This window comes from Anomaloglossus baeobatrachus, chromosome 6 (assembly GCF_048569485.1).
Source record: "Anomaloglossus baeobatrachus isolate aAnoBae1 chromosome 6, aAnoBae1.hap1, whole genome shotgun sequence".
NCBI classification, from domain to species: Eukaryota; Metazoa; Chordata; class Amphibia; order Anura; family Aromobatidae; genus Anomaloglossus; species Anomaloglossus baeobatrachus.
Window position 1 is genome coordinate 101,832,819 of NC_134358.1, and position 16,259 is coordinate 101,849,077.

The 16,259-nt window shown below is 46.5% G+C and overlaps 1 protein-coding gene across 1 annotated transcript in view; it reads left to right on the forward strand.

The window, feature by feature from the left end:
* TPD52 (tumor protein D52) overlaps window positions 1–16,259 on the forward strand; it is a 275,297-nt gene that overhangs the window by 159,324 nt on the left and 99,714 nt on the right. Inside the window, exon 6 of the mRNA XM_075353150.1 lies at window positions 11,729–11,910. Coding sequence (XP_075209265.1) covers window positions 11,729–11,910 — 182 coding nt within the window. The remainder of the gene's footprint in view (window positions 1–11,728; window positions 11,911–16,259) is intronic.

The following is a 16,259-nucleotide window of genomic DNA, read 5'->3' on the forward strand; positions in this document are numbered from 1 at the left end:
TTAAACCAAAAAAGAGGATACAGATCCATATCATAACTTAATATTTACAGCAATTCTCACTGAAAAATACATGTACCCCGATAAGAGGAGAGCGCTGTTCCCAAAAGGGTCACAATAATATCAGACACATTTGTAAACATATAATTTTTTTAATTTTATCTGAATATCATATTTAGTATCAAAAGAATAACAATACATAAAGTGCTGGTGCTCACAGAGAATTAAAAACCCCTACCCCATAAAAACATCCAGAACCCAACTGGTGCGTTGTGGAACAATAATGGTAAATAATATATACAACTGAGTATCACAATATTTCTTGAAAACACCCCCAAGTTACCACTCACAGTGTACATAAAGTGCTAATGCATACATATAATGGCAATACAGACCACAAATAGGAGCCCAAAGTACATTGATTTGAATAGCAGCAACCTTAATTGTTGAGTACTCTATAATCTGGATATGTCACCATATAGTTGCGATTCAAATCATTCTAAAGGTAAAGAGCCTTTGGCCACACGTCTGCGCAGCCATTAAAGTTACCGTTACGGCTGGAGGGTAAACCAGAGGAAAATTGGTAATAATGAAGATACTCCAAGTTGGTGAACCACAACGCCCAGCACCTCGACGCGCGTTTCGCCTCTCGCTTCGTCAGGAGGTGCTGGGGTAGCCGTGGGGTCACCTCTTTATACTGTGAAGCCCACCTGAAGTCCTATTACGGCGCACGCCGCGCGGAGGAGTCCGCGTCATCCAACCCAGCCGGCGTCCCGGAGGGGATCCTGCGCATGCGCCAGGAATCTCCCTCAATTGGACGCCGGCCGGGAAGGGGAGGCAGACTCCGACGCGCAGAGCGCGCACTGACATCAGTCCAGCCATATGGCCATTTTGGAAGAGGGCAAAAATGATGGCAACCGTAACGAGCAAATACAATAGGACATACGAGCAGCAAATTCATATTTGGTGAAATTCGCAATCAAATATATATGAAGAGATCCCCATATACCAACATAAAGATATAATTCAATAAGTGTGGGAGATCCTAAAATACATAAGTATACAGCAAGGTGAAATCTACACAATACAATGAACAGACGTGTATATATATATATATCTTTTTCTGAATTACAGGGTCAATCATATGAAAACAGTTTCAATCCTCGATATCCATATACATAAACAATAGTGATCTCCACATTAATCATTTTCCATGCTCTGCAGTATTTAGTCCATATAATCCATATGTATACTTCATCCAATCAGATGCTCGACATGGGTGCAGCGGATTCTATGTAAAAAAACATATATATACACTGATATTAGAAGGTGACCATACAGATTAGAAGGTGAAACAGTTGGCAGCGAACAAAGCGCCAGAAACCCAACCCCATACCTGATCCTCAAATTCCCAATCCTACGTAAACCGAACCGTCATATTATAAAGGACCATACCCACAAAAAGCGGAGAGAGCAAGGCGGAAGGCAAAGAAGCTAATAAGGCAAAAAGCGGAGAGAGCAAGGCGGACAGAAGGAGGCTTATTGAGCAAGAACAGGGACGGAGGCAAAAAGGCATATTAGACAGATCACGTATTGGGGAATCCCGTCACAAGAACGGCCTGAAAGATGAAATCATTCAGACCATTCGGTTTTTCGGTCTCCAATACAGTGATCCACCTAACCTCTTTTTGTGCAAGGATTCTCTTAGGGTCACCACCCCTAGGGCTCAAATAGATCCTATCAATGCCTCGAAATTTAAGAAGGCGCCAGTTACAGTTATGCTTTTCCTTGAAATGCTTGGGGATATTTTTTAACATTTCAATTTCCTCCAATTTAACAGTCTTGGCAGCCTTCTTAATGTCCCTAATGTGCTCAAGGATCCTCACCCTCAATTCGCGAGAGGTGAGGCCCACATAGATAAGTTCACAGGGGCATTTTGCCCAATAGATCACATAGGTCGTCCTACAATTGATACTATGGACTATCTTAAAACTCCTATCATTGGCAGAGTTATGAAAGGTAGTTACCCTCTCCATCTGTAGACAAGCCCCACAGTCCCCACAACTAGAGGAGCCCCATCTGGGTCCCCTAGTTTTCTCCAAAAAGTTCGAAGGTGGAGGTATATAGTGGCTTTTCACCATCATATCCCTAAGAGTCCTGGATCTCCGCGGGGTAATGGAGGGTCTGTCTGACAGAACAGATTTCAAGTCCCTGTCTGACAAGAGTATGGGCCAATATCTTTCAACTACCTGTTTCATTTCAATCCATTTGGAATGATATGGTGTAATCAGTCTGACCTGGTTATCTATTCTCCTTACAGCTGGTCGTAACAGGTCATCCCTTGATGTTGTTCTAGCCCTATCATAGCCACGTTTAATGGCCTGATCATTATAGGATCTGTTTCTAAACCTATTTTTTAAATCCAGGGCTTGGCCCTCGAACAAATCAGAATCTGAACAAATGCGACGGGCTCTGAGGAACTGACCTGTCGGGACTGAGTTAATCACTTGTGGAGGGTGAAACGATCTGGCATTCAAAAAGGAGTTGACAGCTGTACTTTTCCTATAGATGTCAGTCTTTATGGAGCCATCCTCACCTTTCACAACCTTCACATCCAAAAAGTCAATGGAGTCCATGCTGTAACGATATGTCAAGTTAATATTTAAGACATTGTCATTTAACATCCGCATGAACATATCCAATTTCCCCCGCTCACCCTGCCAAATCGCAAAAACGTCATCGATATATCTCACCCACATCAATACTGTACCACAATCCTCCCCAGGGAATTGTATCAGGCGCTCCCAATACCCCAGGAAGAGGCACGCATACGAGGGCGCACAAGACGCCCCCATAGCAGTACCCCAGCACCTCCTGACGAAGCGAGAGGCGAAACGCGCGTCGAGGTGCTGGGCGTTGTGGTTCACCAACTTGGAGTATCTTCATTATTACCAATTTTCCTCTGGTTTACCCTCCAGCCGTAACGGTAACTTTAATGGCTGCGCAGACGTGTGGCCAAAGGCTCTTTACCTTTAGAATGATTTGAATCGCAACTATATGGTGACATATCCAGATTATAGAGTACTCAACAATTAAGGTTGCTGCTATTCAAATCAATGTACTTTGGGCTCCTATTTGTGGTCTGTATTTGCCATTATACGTATGCATTAGCACTTTATGTACACTGTGAGTGGTAACTTGGGGGTGTTTTCAAGAAATATTGTGATACTCAGTTGTATATATTATTTACCATTATTGTTCCACAACGCACCAGTTGGGTTCTGGATGTTTTTATGGGGTAGGGGTTTTTAATTCTCTGTGAGCACCAGCACTTTATGTATTGTTATTCTTTTGATACTAAATATGATATTCAGATAAAATTAAAAAAATTATATGTTTACAAATGTGTCTGATATATTATTGTGACCCTTTTGGGAACAGCGCTCTCCTCTTATCGGGGTGCAAGTGTGAAAGTAGCCTAATCTGCACAGAGACATCGCTGGCTCACATTTGCACTTTGCTCTACCCTATTATAGGCAGAACCTAAAACATAAGTGCGCATGCACAAGCTGGTGACGTTTCTGCCCAGATGTGAGATTTCGCCCGGTAATGTGGATGAAGCAGGAGGAATTACGGTAAATCAAATTTATAATTCTGTACTTGTAAAACACTAAGTAAAACTCACTAAAAAGACGGGTGTATGGGTGGCCGGCAAACTCTACTTTATTGACCAGTGTCAGGCAGCTGCTGCAAAGATAAAATAATAACATGCATTAAAAGAGACAGTGACAGCTTATTTTTTGCGTCTTGAGATGACTGTTTTAATGGTACCATTTTTGCGCAGATGCTACATTTTGATCGCCTGTTATTGCATTTTGCGCAAAACTTGCGGCAATTAAAAACCATACTTTTGGCGTTTGGATTTTTCTTGCCAATACGCCGTTTTCCGATATATATATTTTTTTTTTTTTTAAACCTTTAATTTTCAGTGGGGCAAATAGGGGGTGATTTGAACTTTTTAGGTTTTATTTTTAATTTTTAATCTTCTTTTATTTTTAACTTTTATATAAACACTAGTCCCCTTAAGGGACTATAAGGATCAGCAGTCTGATTGCTCATTCATTTCTTTTGATCACAGCTACATAGCTGAGATCACCAGAAATGCTCATCTCTTGTTACTGGCAGCACTCGGCCTGGTAAAACAGGAAGCGAGTCGTGATAGCTACAGGAGTCATCACATAATCCTGTGCTACCATGACAACCATCGGCTCCGCCGTCACGGCGCCACTGATGGGGCTGGGTGAGTGAAGATTTACCATGGCAGGGATTTAAATCGCTCTGTCACATTTTGACAGTGCGATTTAAGGGGTTAACAGGCGCAAGTGGATTGCAGATTCACCCATACCTGTGAGGCACACATGTCAGCTGTTCAAATTAGTTGACACTTGCAGGAATCGCCACCGGCTGCCCTCAGCAGCCGCTGGTGATTACAACTATATGGCTTAAAACGTACCGTTACAGCCCGCGGTTTTTAAGGGGTTAAAGGAACGGGTGGAATGCAATAATAATGTTATTAAACTTGGGATTATTCAGTTTGGGAAAACGAAGGCTTAGGGGTGATCTTATTACAATGTACAAATATATCAGAAGACAGTACAAAGCTGTTTCTAATGATCTTTTTACACCTAGGCCTGCGATAGGGATAAGACGGCATCCTCTATTTCTAGAGGAAAGAAGGTTTAACCACAGTCACAGGCGCAGATTCTTTACTGTAAGAGCAGGGGTACTTTGCACGCTGCGACATCGCTACTGCAATATCGTCGGGGTCAAATCGAAAGTGACGCGCATCCGGCGCCAGTAACAACATCGCAACGTGTAAAGCCTAGATGCGCCAATAAACGATTGCAAAACCATCGTAAGTCGGTGATAGATGTAGTGTCAGTCATTTTCATAATTTCACTGCAGCGACAGATACGATGTTGTTCCTCGTTCCTGCGGGAGCACACATCGCTGTGTGTGAAGCCACAGGAGCGAGAAACATCTCCTTACCTGCCTCCACCGGCTATGCGGGAGGAAGGAGATGGGCGGGATGTTTATGTCCCGCTCATCTCCGCCGCTCCGCTTTTTTTGGCCGCCTGCCGTGTGACGCCGCACGACCTGCCCCCTTAGGAAGGAGGCGGTTCGCCGGCCAGAGCGACGTCGCAGGGCAGGTAAGTGCGTGTGAAGCTGCTGTAGCGATAATGTTCGCTACGGCAGCTATCACAAGATATCGCACGTACGACGGGGGCGGGAACTATCGCGCTTGGCATCGCTATCATAGCGATGTCGCAGCGTGCAAAGTACCCCTAAGACCATGGAACTCTCTGCCAAATAATGTAGTAATGGTTGATTCACTACTAAAATTTAAGAGAGGCCTGGATGTCTTTCTTGAAAAATATAATATTACAGGTTATGTGCACTAGATTGTGTGATCAGAAATCAGCAGGGAGAACTGAAAGTGAAACTATTCAGAAAACTGCTGAAAATTCAGGATATGTCACACCAGAGTTATTCATGATATACATACATTACTATATGATAACATTATTTCTTTTTCGCTCCTAATTGGGAGACCCAGACAATTGGGTGTATAGCTACTGCCTCCGGAGGCCGCACAAAGTACTACACTTAAAAGTGTAAGGCCCCTCCCCTTCTGGCTATACACCCCCCCGTGGGAGCACGGGTCCCTCAGTTTTTGCTTTGTGCGAAGGAGGTCAGACACGCACGCATAGCTCCACTATTTAGTCAGCAGCAGCTGCTGACTATGTCGGATGGAAGAAAAGAGGGCCCATACAGGGCCCCCAGCATGCTCCCTTCTCACCCCACTTTCTGTCGGTGGTGCTTGTTAAGGTTGAGGTACCCATTGCGGGTACGGAGGCTGGAGCCCACATGCTGATTCCTTCCCCATCCCCATTAGGGCTCTGGGCGAAGTGGGATTTTACCGGTCTCCAGGCACTGAGACCGTGCTCCATCCGCAGCCCCTGGAGAAGCCGCTGGATATGGAGCTGAGTATCGTCAGGGATATGGCCCTGCTCCGTCAAGGTACTCTGTGTCCCCGTGCATACGCGCGCACACCGCAGCATTGCTGGGTGTGTTAGTGCGCCGGGGACAACAGCGCTGCTGCGCTTGTGCCATTTCCTCACTTCAGCTTAGCTGAGTGGGTAGACTCAGGGAGAACGGTCGCGCCGGCCGCTGGGACTGCGACGCGGCTGGGACTTGTGGTGCGCCGGGGACTTTCGCGCTGACCGTGCATATATCACGGCCGCGCTTATTACTACAGTCCCCGGCTTTTGCGGCCTAGTTCGTTCGTTCCCGCCTCCGCACCTGCCAGTCAGGAGGAGGGCGGGACGCTGTACAGAGCATCAGAGCTGAGGGCTGGAGTCTTTTTTACATACTCCAGCCCTCACACCAGGCACAGTAGGACGCAGTTTCCCGCACTTTGTTTGTGGCACGCCCACGGTCCGCCCCTCTTCACAGAACGCCGGCAGCCATTCCTGCCTGCACGCTGAGCTGCAGAGGGGAGACTGGGAGACCCAGACACGGGATTCTACGGCCTCATACCCGCTGTTCAGCGGGCGGTAAGCAGCCCTCAAGGGCTCACCCCCACTTGTGCCGTTTGTATACTGAGTATTTTGTGTTTGCAAATACTTTGTACTGTACGGTCGCTGGTGATTCTCGGCTATATACCCTCCTAGATTACAAGGAGGCAACAGCATGTCGTCCGCAAAACGCAAGGGTGCCAAGGCACAGACATTATATGCTGCCTGTACCGCATGTGGGGCTGCTCTACCAGCAGGTTCCACTGACCCCCATTGTGTGCAGTGCTCGGCCCCTGTGCAACTTGCACAGCCGGGGCCTCTGCTGGACGTGACCCAGAGTGTACCACCTGTGAATGCTGTCCAGGTGACAGGAACGGAGTTTGCAGCTTTTGCTGACAGATTGTCTATGACCATGTCAAAGATTCTTGAAACATTGCAGTCTAGACCAGTAACTCAGACCATGGACACTGTGGCATCATTGCTCCCTGGTCCCCCTCAGCTGGAACACTTCCAAGCTCCGGGGGTGTCACATACACCCCAGGGTGACGATTCTGACTCAGACAACAGTCCCAGACAACCTAAGCGGGCTCGTTATGAGGGGCCCTCAACTTCGTCTCACTGGTCAGGATCCCAGCGGGACGAATCTATGGGTGATGAGGCGGATGTAACTGATCAAGATTCTGATCCTGGGACCGCTCTCAATCTGGATACACCGGATGGTGACGCCATAGTGAATGATCTTATAGCGTCCATCAATAGGATGTTAGATATTTCCCCGCCAGCTCCTCCTGCGGAGGAGGCAGCTTCACAGCAGGAGAAATTCCATTTCAGATATCCCAAGCGTAAATTAAGCACTTTTCTGGACCACTCTGACTTTAGAGATGCAATCCAGAAACACCATGCTTATCCTGAGAAGCGGTTTTCTAAACGGCTTAAAGATACACGCTATCCTTTTCCCCCTGACGTGGTCAAGGGTTGGACCCAGTGTCCCAAGGTGGACCCTCCAATCTCCAGGCTTGCAGCTAGATCTTTAGTTGCAGTAGAAGATGGAGCGGCACTTAAAGATGCCACTGACAGGCAGATGGAGCTCTGGCTGAAATCCATCTATGCAGCTATTGGAGCGTCGTTGGCGCCAGCTTTTGCAGCCGTATGGGCACTCCAAGCCATTTTAGCTGGGCTTATACAAGTCGACTCGGTCACACGTACATCTGCCCCGCAGGTGGCACCATTGACCTCTCAAATGTCTGCATTCGCGTCTTGCGCGATTAATGCTGTCCTGGACTCTACGAGCCGTACGGCGGTGGCGTCAGCCAACTCCGTGGTTTTGCGCAGAGCCCTGTGGTTGAGAGAATGGAAGGCAGATTCTGCTTCCAAGAAGTGCTTAACCAGTTTGCCTTTTTCTCGTGACCGATTGTTTGGGGAGCGTTTGGACGAAATCATTAAACACTCCAAGGGTAAGGACTCATCCTTACCTCAACACAGACAAAACAAGCCCCAACAAAGGAGGGGTCAGTCTGGTTTTCGGTCCTTTCGAGGCTCAGGCAGGTCCCAATTCTCCTCGTCCAAAAGGACTCAAAAGGATCAGAGAGGCTCAGATTCTTGGCGGACTCAGTCACGCCCAAAAAAGACAGCAGGAAGAACCGTTACCAAGACGGCTTCCTCATGACTTTCAGCCTCCTCTCTCCGCATCCTCGGTCGGTGGCAGGCTCTCCCGCTTTGGCGACATTTGGCTGTCACAGGTCAAAGACCGTTGGGTGAGGGACATTCTGTCTCACGGGTACAGGATAGAGTTCAGCTCTCGTCCTCCAACTCGTTTCTTCAGAACTTCCCCACCGCCCGACCGAGCCGATGCTCTGCTGCAGGCGGTGGCCGCTCTAAAGGCGGAAGGAGTGGTGACTTCCGTTCCTCTTCAGGAACAAGGTCACGGTTTTTACTCCAATCTGTTTGTGATGCCAAAGAAGGACGGGTCCTTTCGGCCCGTCCTGGATCTAAAGTTGCTCAACAAACACGTAAAAACCAGGAGGTTCCGGATGGAATCTCTACGCTCCGTCATAGCCTCAATGTCTCAAGGAGATTTCTTAGCATCAATAGACATCAAAGATGCTTATCTTCACGTGCCGATTGCGCCAGAGCATCAGCGTTTTCTACGCTTCGTTATAGAAAGCGAACACCTGCAGTTCGTAGCGTTACCTTTCGGGCTGGCAACAGCCCCTCGGGTCTTCACCAAGGTCATGGCAGCAGTAGTAGCTGTCCTGCACTCGCAGGGTCACTCCGTGATCCCGTATTTGGACGATCTACTTATAAAGGCACCCTCTCAAGAGGCATGCCAACACAGTCTGGACGTGGCACTGAAGACTCTCCAGAGTTTCGGGTGGATTATCAACTTTTCAAAGTCAAATCTAACCCCGACCCAATCACTAACATATCTTGGCATGGAGTTTCATACTCTCTCAGCGATAGTGAAGCTTCCACTGGACAAGCAGTGCTCTCTGCAGACAGGGGTGCAATCTCTCCTGCAGAACCAGTCCCACTCCTTGAGGCGCCTCATGCATTTCCTAGGGAAGATGGTGGCAGCAATGGAAGCAGTCCCTTTCGCGCAGTTTCATCTGCGCCCTCTACAATGGGACATTCTCCGCCAATGGGACGGGAAGTCGACGTCCCTCGACAGGGATGTCTCCCTCTCTCAGGCAGCCAAGGACTCTCTCCGATGGTGGCTTCTTCCCACCTCATTGTCAAAAGGAAAGTCGTTCCTACCCCCATCCTGGGCGGTGGTCACGACAGATGCGAGCCTATCAGGGTGGGGAGCAGTGTTTCTTCACCACAGGGCTCAGGGTACGTGGACTCAGAGAGAGTCCACCCTTCAGATCAATGTTCTGGAAATCAGAGCAGTCTATCTTGCTCTGCGAGCCTTCCAACAGTAGCTGGAGGGCAAGCAGATCCGGATTCAGTCGGACAATTCCACAGCGGTGGCGTACATCAACCACCAAGGGGGAACACGCAGTCGGCAAGCCTTTCAAGAAGTCCGGCGGATTCTGACGTGGGTGGAAAACACAGCATCCACCATATTCGCAGTTCACATCCCAGGCGTGGAAAACTGGGAAGCAGACTTTCTCAGTCGCCAGGGCATGGACGCAGGGGAATGGTCCCTTCATCGTCGCTCCAGACTGGCCAAGGAGGTCGTGGTACCCGGATCTGTGGCATCTCACGGTAGGACAACCGTGGACGCTACCAGGCCGTCCAGACTTGCTGTCTCAAGGGCCGTTTTTCCATCTGAATTCTGCGGCCCTGAACCTGACTGTGTGGCCATTGAGTCCTGGATCCTAGGGACCTCAGGTTTATCTCATGATGTTGTTGCCACCATGAGACAGGCTAGGAAACCATCCTCCGCCAAGATCTACCACAGAACGTGGAAGATATTCTTATCTTGGTGCTCTGCTCAGGGAGTTTCTCCCTGGCCATTTGCATTGCCTATTTTTCTTTCCTTCCTGCAGTCTGGGTTGGAAAAAGGTTTGTCGCTTAGCTCCCTTAAAGGACAAGTCTCTGCGCTATCCGTATTCTTTCAGAAGCGCCTGGCGCGACTTCCTAAGGTACGCACGTTCCTGCAAGGGGTTTGTCATATCATTCCCCCTTACAAGCGGCCATTGGAACCCTGGGATCTGAACAAGGTTCTAATTGCTCTCCAGAAGCCACCTTTCGAGCCTATGAAGGAGATTTCCTTTTCTCGGCTTTCACAGAAAGTGGCTTTTCTGGTGGCGGTCACGTCTCTTCGGAGAGTGTCAGAGCTGGCGGCGTTATCTTGCAAATCTCCCTTCCTGGTGTTTCACCAAGACAAGGTAGTACTGCGTCCAATTCCAGAGTTTCTTCCCAAGGTGGTATCTTCCTTTCATCTCAATCAGGATATCACTTTACCATCTTTGTGTCCGCATCCAGTTCACCAATTTGAAAAGGGTTTGCATCTGTTGGACCTGGTGAGAGCACTCAGGATCTACATTTCCCGCACGGCGCCTCTGCGCCGTTCGGATGCACTCTTTATCCTGGTCGCTGGTCAGCATAAAGGGTCGCAAGCTTCCAAATCCACCCTTGCGCGGTGGATCAAGGAACCAATTCTTCACGCCTACCGTTCTGCTGGGCTTCCGACTCCTTCTGGACTGAAGGCCCATTCTACCAGAGCCGTGGGTGCGTCCTGGGCATTACGGCATCAGGCTACGGCTCAGCAGGTGTGCCAGGCGGCTACCTGGTCGAGTCTGCACACTTTTACCAAGCATTATCAGGTGCATACCTACGCTTCGGCGGATGCCAGCCTAGGTAGACAAGTCCTGCAGGCGGCGGTGGCCCACCTGTAAGAAAGGGCTGCCTGACAGCCCGATCACGAGGTATTCTTTTACCCACCCAGGGACTGCTTTTGGACGTCCCAATTGTCTGGGTCTCCCAATTAGGAGCGAAAAAGAAGAAGGGAATTTTGTTTACTTACCGTAAATTCCTTTTCTTCTAGCTCCAATTGGGAGACCCAGCACCCGCCCTGTTTTTTCTTAGGGTATTTGTTTTTCGGGTGCACATGTTGTTCATGTTGATAAGTTACGTTCTCCGATATTGTTTATCGGATTGAATTTGTTTTTGAAACAGTTATTGGCTTTCCTCCTTCTTGCTTTTGCACTAAAACTGAGGGACCCGTGCTCCCACGGGGGGGTGTATAGCCAGAAGGGGAGGGGCCTTACACTTTTAAGTGTAGTACTTTGTGCGGCCTCCGGAGGCAGTAGCTATACACCCAATTGTCTGGGTCTCCCAATTGGAGCTAGAAGAAAAGGAATTTACGGTAAGTAAACAAAATTCCCTTCTTTTACTCTACATGGCTGTAAGAGGTCTAATTATGTCATTAATAATGTTACACATTGGATTACGCGTTACATTATTACGGTATTATCATTAGCTTAGTATGTGTAGGTGTTTTGCTCTTCTGCTATGTAGTAGGAGTGTAGATGGCTGGTGTCTTTTATTCTGAGACCAGTGCAACCCTGGTTTAATATTTACTAATTTACCATTTATCACTTGTATTACCCATAAAAATTATTTTATTTCTTTGTGGCTAGTTTTCTTTACATAACTGTACATGGCTGTGTATCACCTTTTTTATACCTTATTTTATGTTTTTCCAGGTAGCTGCCAATGGCAAAGAGAGTTTTGCCAGTTTACTCCGACATTCCCCACTTACGCAGCTGGGACCGGCGAAGGATAAGGTGGTGGCCGGGACAATCTTCCAAGTTGTGGACAATGACCTGTACATTGATTTTGGGGGCAAATTCCACTGTGTTTGCCGAAGACCTGAACAAGACGGCGAGTAAGTACATAAACACCTCAAAAGATGAAGCTTCAATGTACATATGAAAATGATCATCGCCTGTCTGGTGTAATTCATTACTCACACACCATCATAATCCTACAAAATCCCTGACTTTGTGCACATCTACGTAAAGATCTGATGCCACTTTGAATGCAAAGGCCGGTCAAGGCAAATATTGATTTTAGAAAATCTCACTTCTGTTCCTTCACTTTGCATTTTATTCCAGAAAAAATATACTATTCTCGCTTCTGTATTTTTTTTTTTATCATTTTTAATATCATATATTTAGACCACACTTCATCCAGAGCTGGTAATATAAATAATATAAATATTACCAAAACACACAGGATCAGCGTACGCAGTTATTGGGAGAGCGTGCCCAGAGGGTAAAATCGGGTCTCGCCCACCATGATGTCTGCCATTTCTATGCAGTCGGGGCTGGGGGAAGTTATGATGTTGTGCACTTGCCATATCTAGTGATGTGTATGACAACTCTTATTGTGAGGATGTGACATCGAGCCGTCATCTATAGAGCAGTGACGCCATAAGGAGAGATTGAAACCAGGTGTGTAAAAGCAAAAACGTGTACATGTGGCTATTCCTTTCTAGTTGTTTTCAGGTGTATTACTGATGTGTGTGTGTGTGTGTGTGTGTGTGTATATGTATATGTATATGTATATGTATATGTATATATATATATATATATATATATATATATATATATATATATATATATATATATATATATATATATATATATATATAATTTGTGTGTGTTTTTTTTTGGCACATTCATCACTCTCACAACACTTTTTACAGGATATCATACATTTGTGAGTTCTGAAAATGAAGTGAAGTGGGCCAAATGTGAATGTAAATTTCATAGGCTGCAGTCACTTGGGCTAAATCTACATCTTCTAATTGTAAGGGTGCGTGCCCACGATCAGTGTTTGCAGCGTTTTGGATGTAGCGTGTTTTGTACAGTACAAGCATAGAGGACAGGATTTCTAGAAATCCCGTGCCCACTGTGCTTGTTTTTTCCACAGCAAACACTGACCTGCGGTGCGTCTTTCCGGACTGCAGCATGTCAGTTGTTTACTGCGGATTCACATGCGTCCTCCGTAGGGAGAACACAAGCGAGAGACCGCAGCGCACTGAACCCTGATTGTGAGTACAAGCAGCTGCAGTCTCCTGCATTCTCCTGCGGAGGAGACTCGCGGCCCCACAGGTCAGGACCTGCTGCATCCAGGATAGTTGTCACATACCGTAAGAAATGTATCCTTAGAATATGACCTCGTGTAACCACTCCCAGACACCCATAGACGTTACACATTGGGCATTCCAGCTCCTACTTTGCAGTGATGATCCATAATGACACTGCATAGGCGCGCAGCTACACATACTTGCATAACTGCATGAGTGGGGAGCCGGCTGTCAGACAGCCAGAGTCCTCATAGAGGAGAGACAGATGGTTTATTACTGTCTTTGCCTTCTCCATTGCTGTATACACATTACTAAAGAAGCTTTGTGTGCACAGCGCTGATTGCGCCTCCACCTCCTCCTTCATAGACCTAGTTGAAAAGATCGTGGTGAGGGAGCAGTAGTTGCTGTCTCATAAGAGACCAAGACGGCTCTTATGTGCAGCCAGGAGGCTGCATTTCCCTTGTAACTGGGGCTAATGTACCAGCCTCAGTTACAAAGGAAAAAAGATCAAAATATTTCACTATTTAAATGTCCACTCCCCACGCCAAAAGTCTTTTATGACAAATAAAAAATGCCACTCTCAATGCAAATTGCATTTACTAATTCTGTCCTTGTAAACAGGAGCCTGCTGGCTGTATATATAATATAGGAGATACAGGAAGCTGCTGGCTGTTTATAATAGGAGATAAAGGAGGCTGCTGGCTGTAAATATAATATAGGAGATACAGGAAGCTGCTGGCTGTTTATATAAAATAGAGGATACAGGAGGCTGCTGGCTGTATATATAATATAGGGGATACAGGAGGCTGCTGGCTGTATATATAATATAGGGGATACAGGAGGCTGCTGGCTGTATATATAATATAGAGCCTGCTGGCTACATGTAGTGTATACACAGCACTATACTGAACAAACACAAACCGACAAACTGCCTCTTTAGCGCATGCACAATACAAATCATGGAAAAAGTAAGAGAATCGTGGACTGTGCTTTTTTTTTTTTATTTTTTTATATTTATGCTGGATGCTACGGACAGCAGAGAAACGTATCAGGTTTTTACAGGCTGTCCGTACATTTATGGATCATTAGCATCCCAGATATGTGTTGAGAGCTTGTGACATACCATTTGAATTCCGGCCAGTTACAAGTTACGGTCACAAGATGGCACCGTGACATCGGTGCGAAGCTGAAGAAAGGTGAAAACTCCCGGAGAGCGAGTATAAGGCCCTGTGCGAACTTGCCGGTTTTTGCCGCGGATTTCCTGCGATTTTGCTGCATGTTTCGCTGCAGAAAATGTTCATAACATCTCTACAGTGAATCACCAGCAAAACCTATGGGAAAAAAAAATGCTGTGCACACTAGGCGGATTTTGACAGCTGCAGCAAAAACAATTGCATGTCAATTCTTTGACTGCAATGTAATCGTGAAATCCCGCAGGGAATAATGCAGGCAGCAAATTCTGTGCGGTTCATTGCGTTTTCCTGCGTTATTCCCTGCGGTATTTCGCGGTTTACCTGCGGTAATGTACATCGCTGCCTGCGGTTTGCAGGGAAGTGATGTCATTATGACAGGAAGAGGAAGCGGAGCAGAGAGTAAACACACACATCACAGACACAGACATATAGAATACACATAGAAAGCAAACGGAAATATAGAAAAAAAAACACGTGGGCTCCGCTGTATTTTTACCTTCCAGCCGAGGTAAACACACAGCGGCGGCCCGGTATTCTCAGGCTGGGGAGGGCGAGGGGCAGGGTTAATGTCCCCTGCCTCCCTCCCACCTCCCGTAGCCGAGAATATCAGCCGCAGCTGCCCTGGGACTGTCGCATGCATTATGCGACAGTACCGGAGTGTCCCCGGCTCTTCTAGATGCCGTGATGCGGTGGCGATCCAGGTAATAAGGAGTTAATGGCGGATCGCCGCCACTAAGTCCAGGCTTGATCATGAGTAGATAATTGCATAAACATCTGCATATCGTACAAATTATATATAGCAATACACATATACATACATCTTCATCATATATGGCTCAGAAAGAACTATAATATATGAACCAAATCGCTAAAGGGAACAAACCAAGAAAAACGAAAAAGGCGATAAACGGTTCAACATTTTTTATTAATATTCATATTGAAATTTCGGAACATGCGGAAAGGTGATGGGAAGGAAAGAACGGTATACATCACAGCAACCAGTGTAGGTATTGGTCATAATGTGCCAATTATACTAGATTAGTGATATAAGGTCGCATCCAAGAAGGGCAAGTGTCCCACAAGTAGAGAAGAAAACCACACCAAGATGGTATATCAAGGCAATTCTCGATATAAAATATACTACACAATAAAGAGGTGTATATATATAAGAGAAGGCAAAAAAGTGTGGTACCTAACTTCTCAATGTGGAAAGGTTTCTTTGATCATTGCATAATCCATGTCATACTAATAGTGAGGGTCAACACCGCAGAAAAAAGACACAGAGGCCGCAGCACGTGGAGAAGCAAAAAATCCAGTGCAGAGAACCGTATACACACATATACACTCTCTCATACTGCGGCCAGTGTGTGTTTCACACGGCGGCAGTGAAAAACACCACAGACACTAAAAGTCAGCTCTGCTGCGGAAACCACAGCACACAGACCCTACATATAATTAGTGCGAGAGTAGATAAGTTATTCATGCACATAGAAATACTCTCACACTAAGGTCAATGTGTATAATACTAACAGTGGCAAAAGCAGCAGCACGGACACACCTCACAGAAAAATATGTGAACATGCGTCCGCACATACACACATTACTCCCACACTGAGGTCCATGTGTGTTTCACATAGCATAGATAAATGAAAGAAACACATAGACATGCATATAAACGTATTGATGGACAATGCTGCAGCGAAAAGACACACACAGGCCGCAATATACAATATAGTAAAGGCAATAAATCCAAATATATGTATATATACTTACACACTGCGGCCAATGTGTGCTTCTCACGCAGCAGCAATGACAACCACCAAGACCACCGCATGTATAGGTGTCAGTGTAAATGAAAACCGCAAAACAATGAGAGCGGCAGCACTGACACACCACACATACTACTGGCTGGCGACTACCACCATATCAGCACAGTATAATAGAAACATA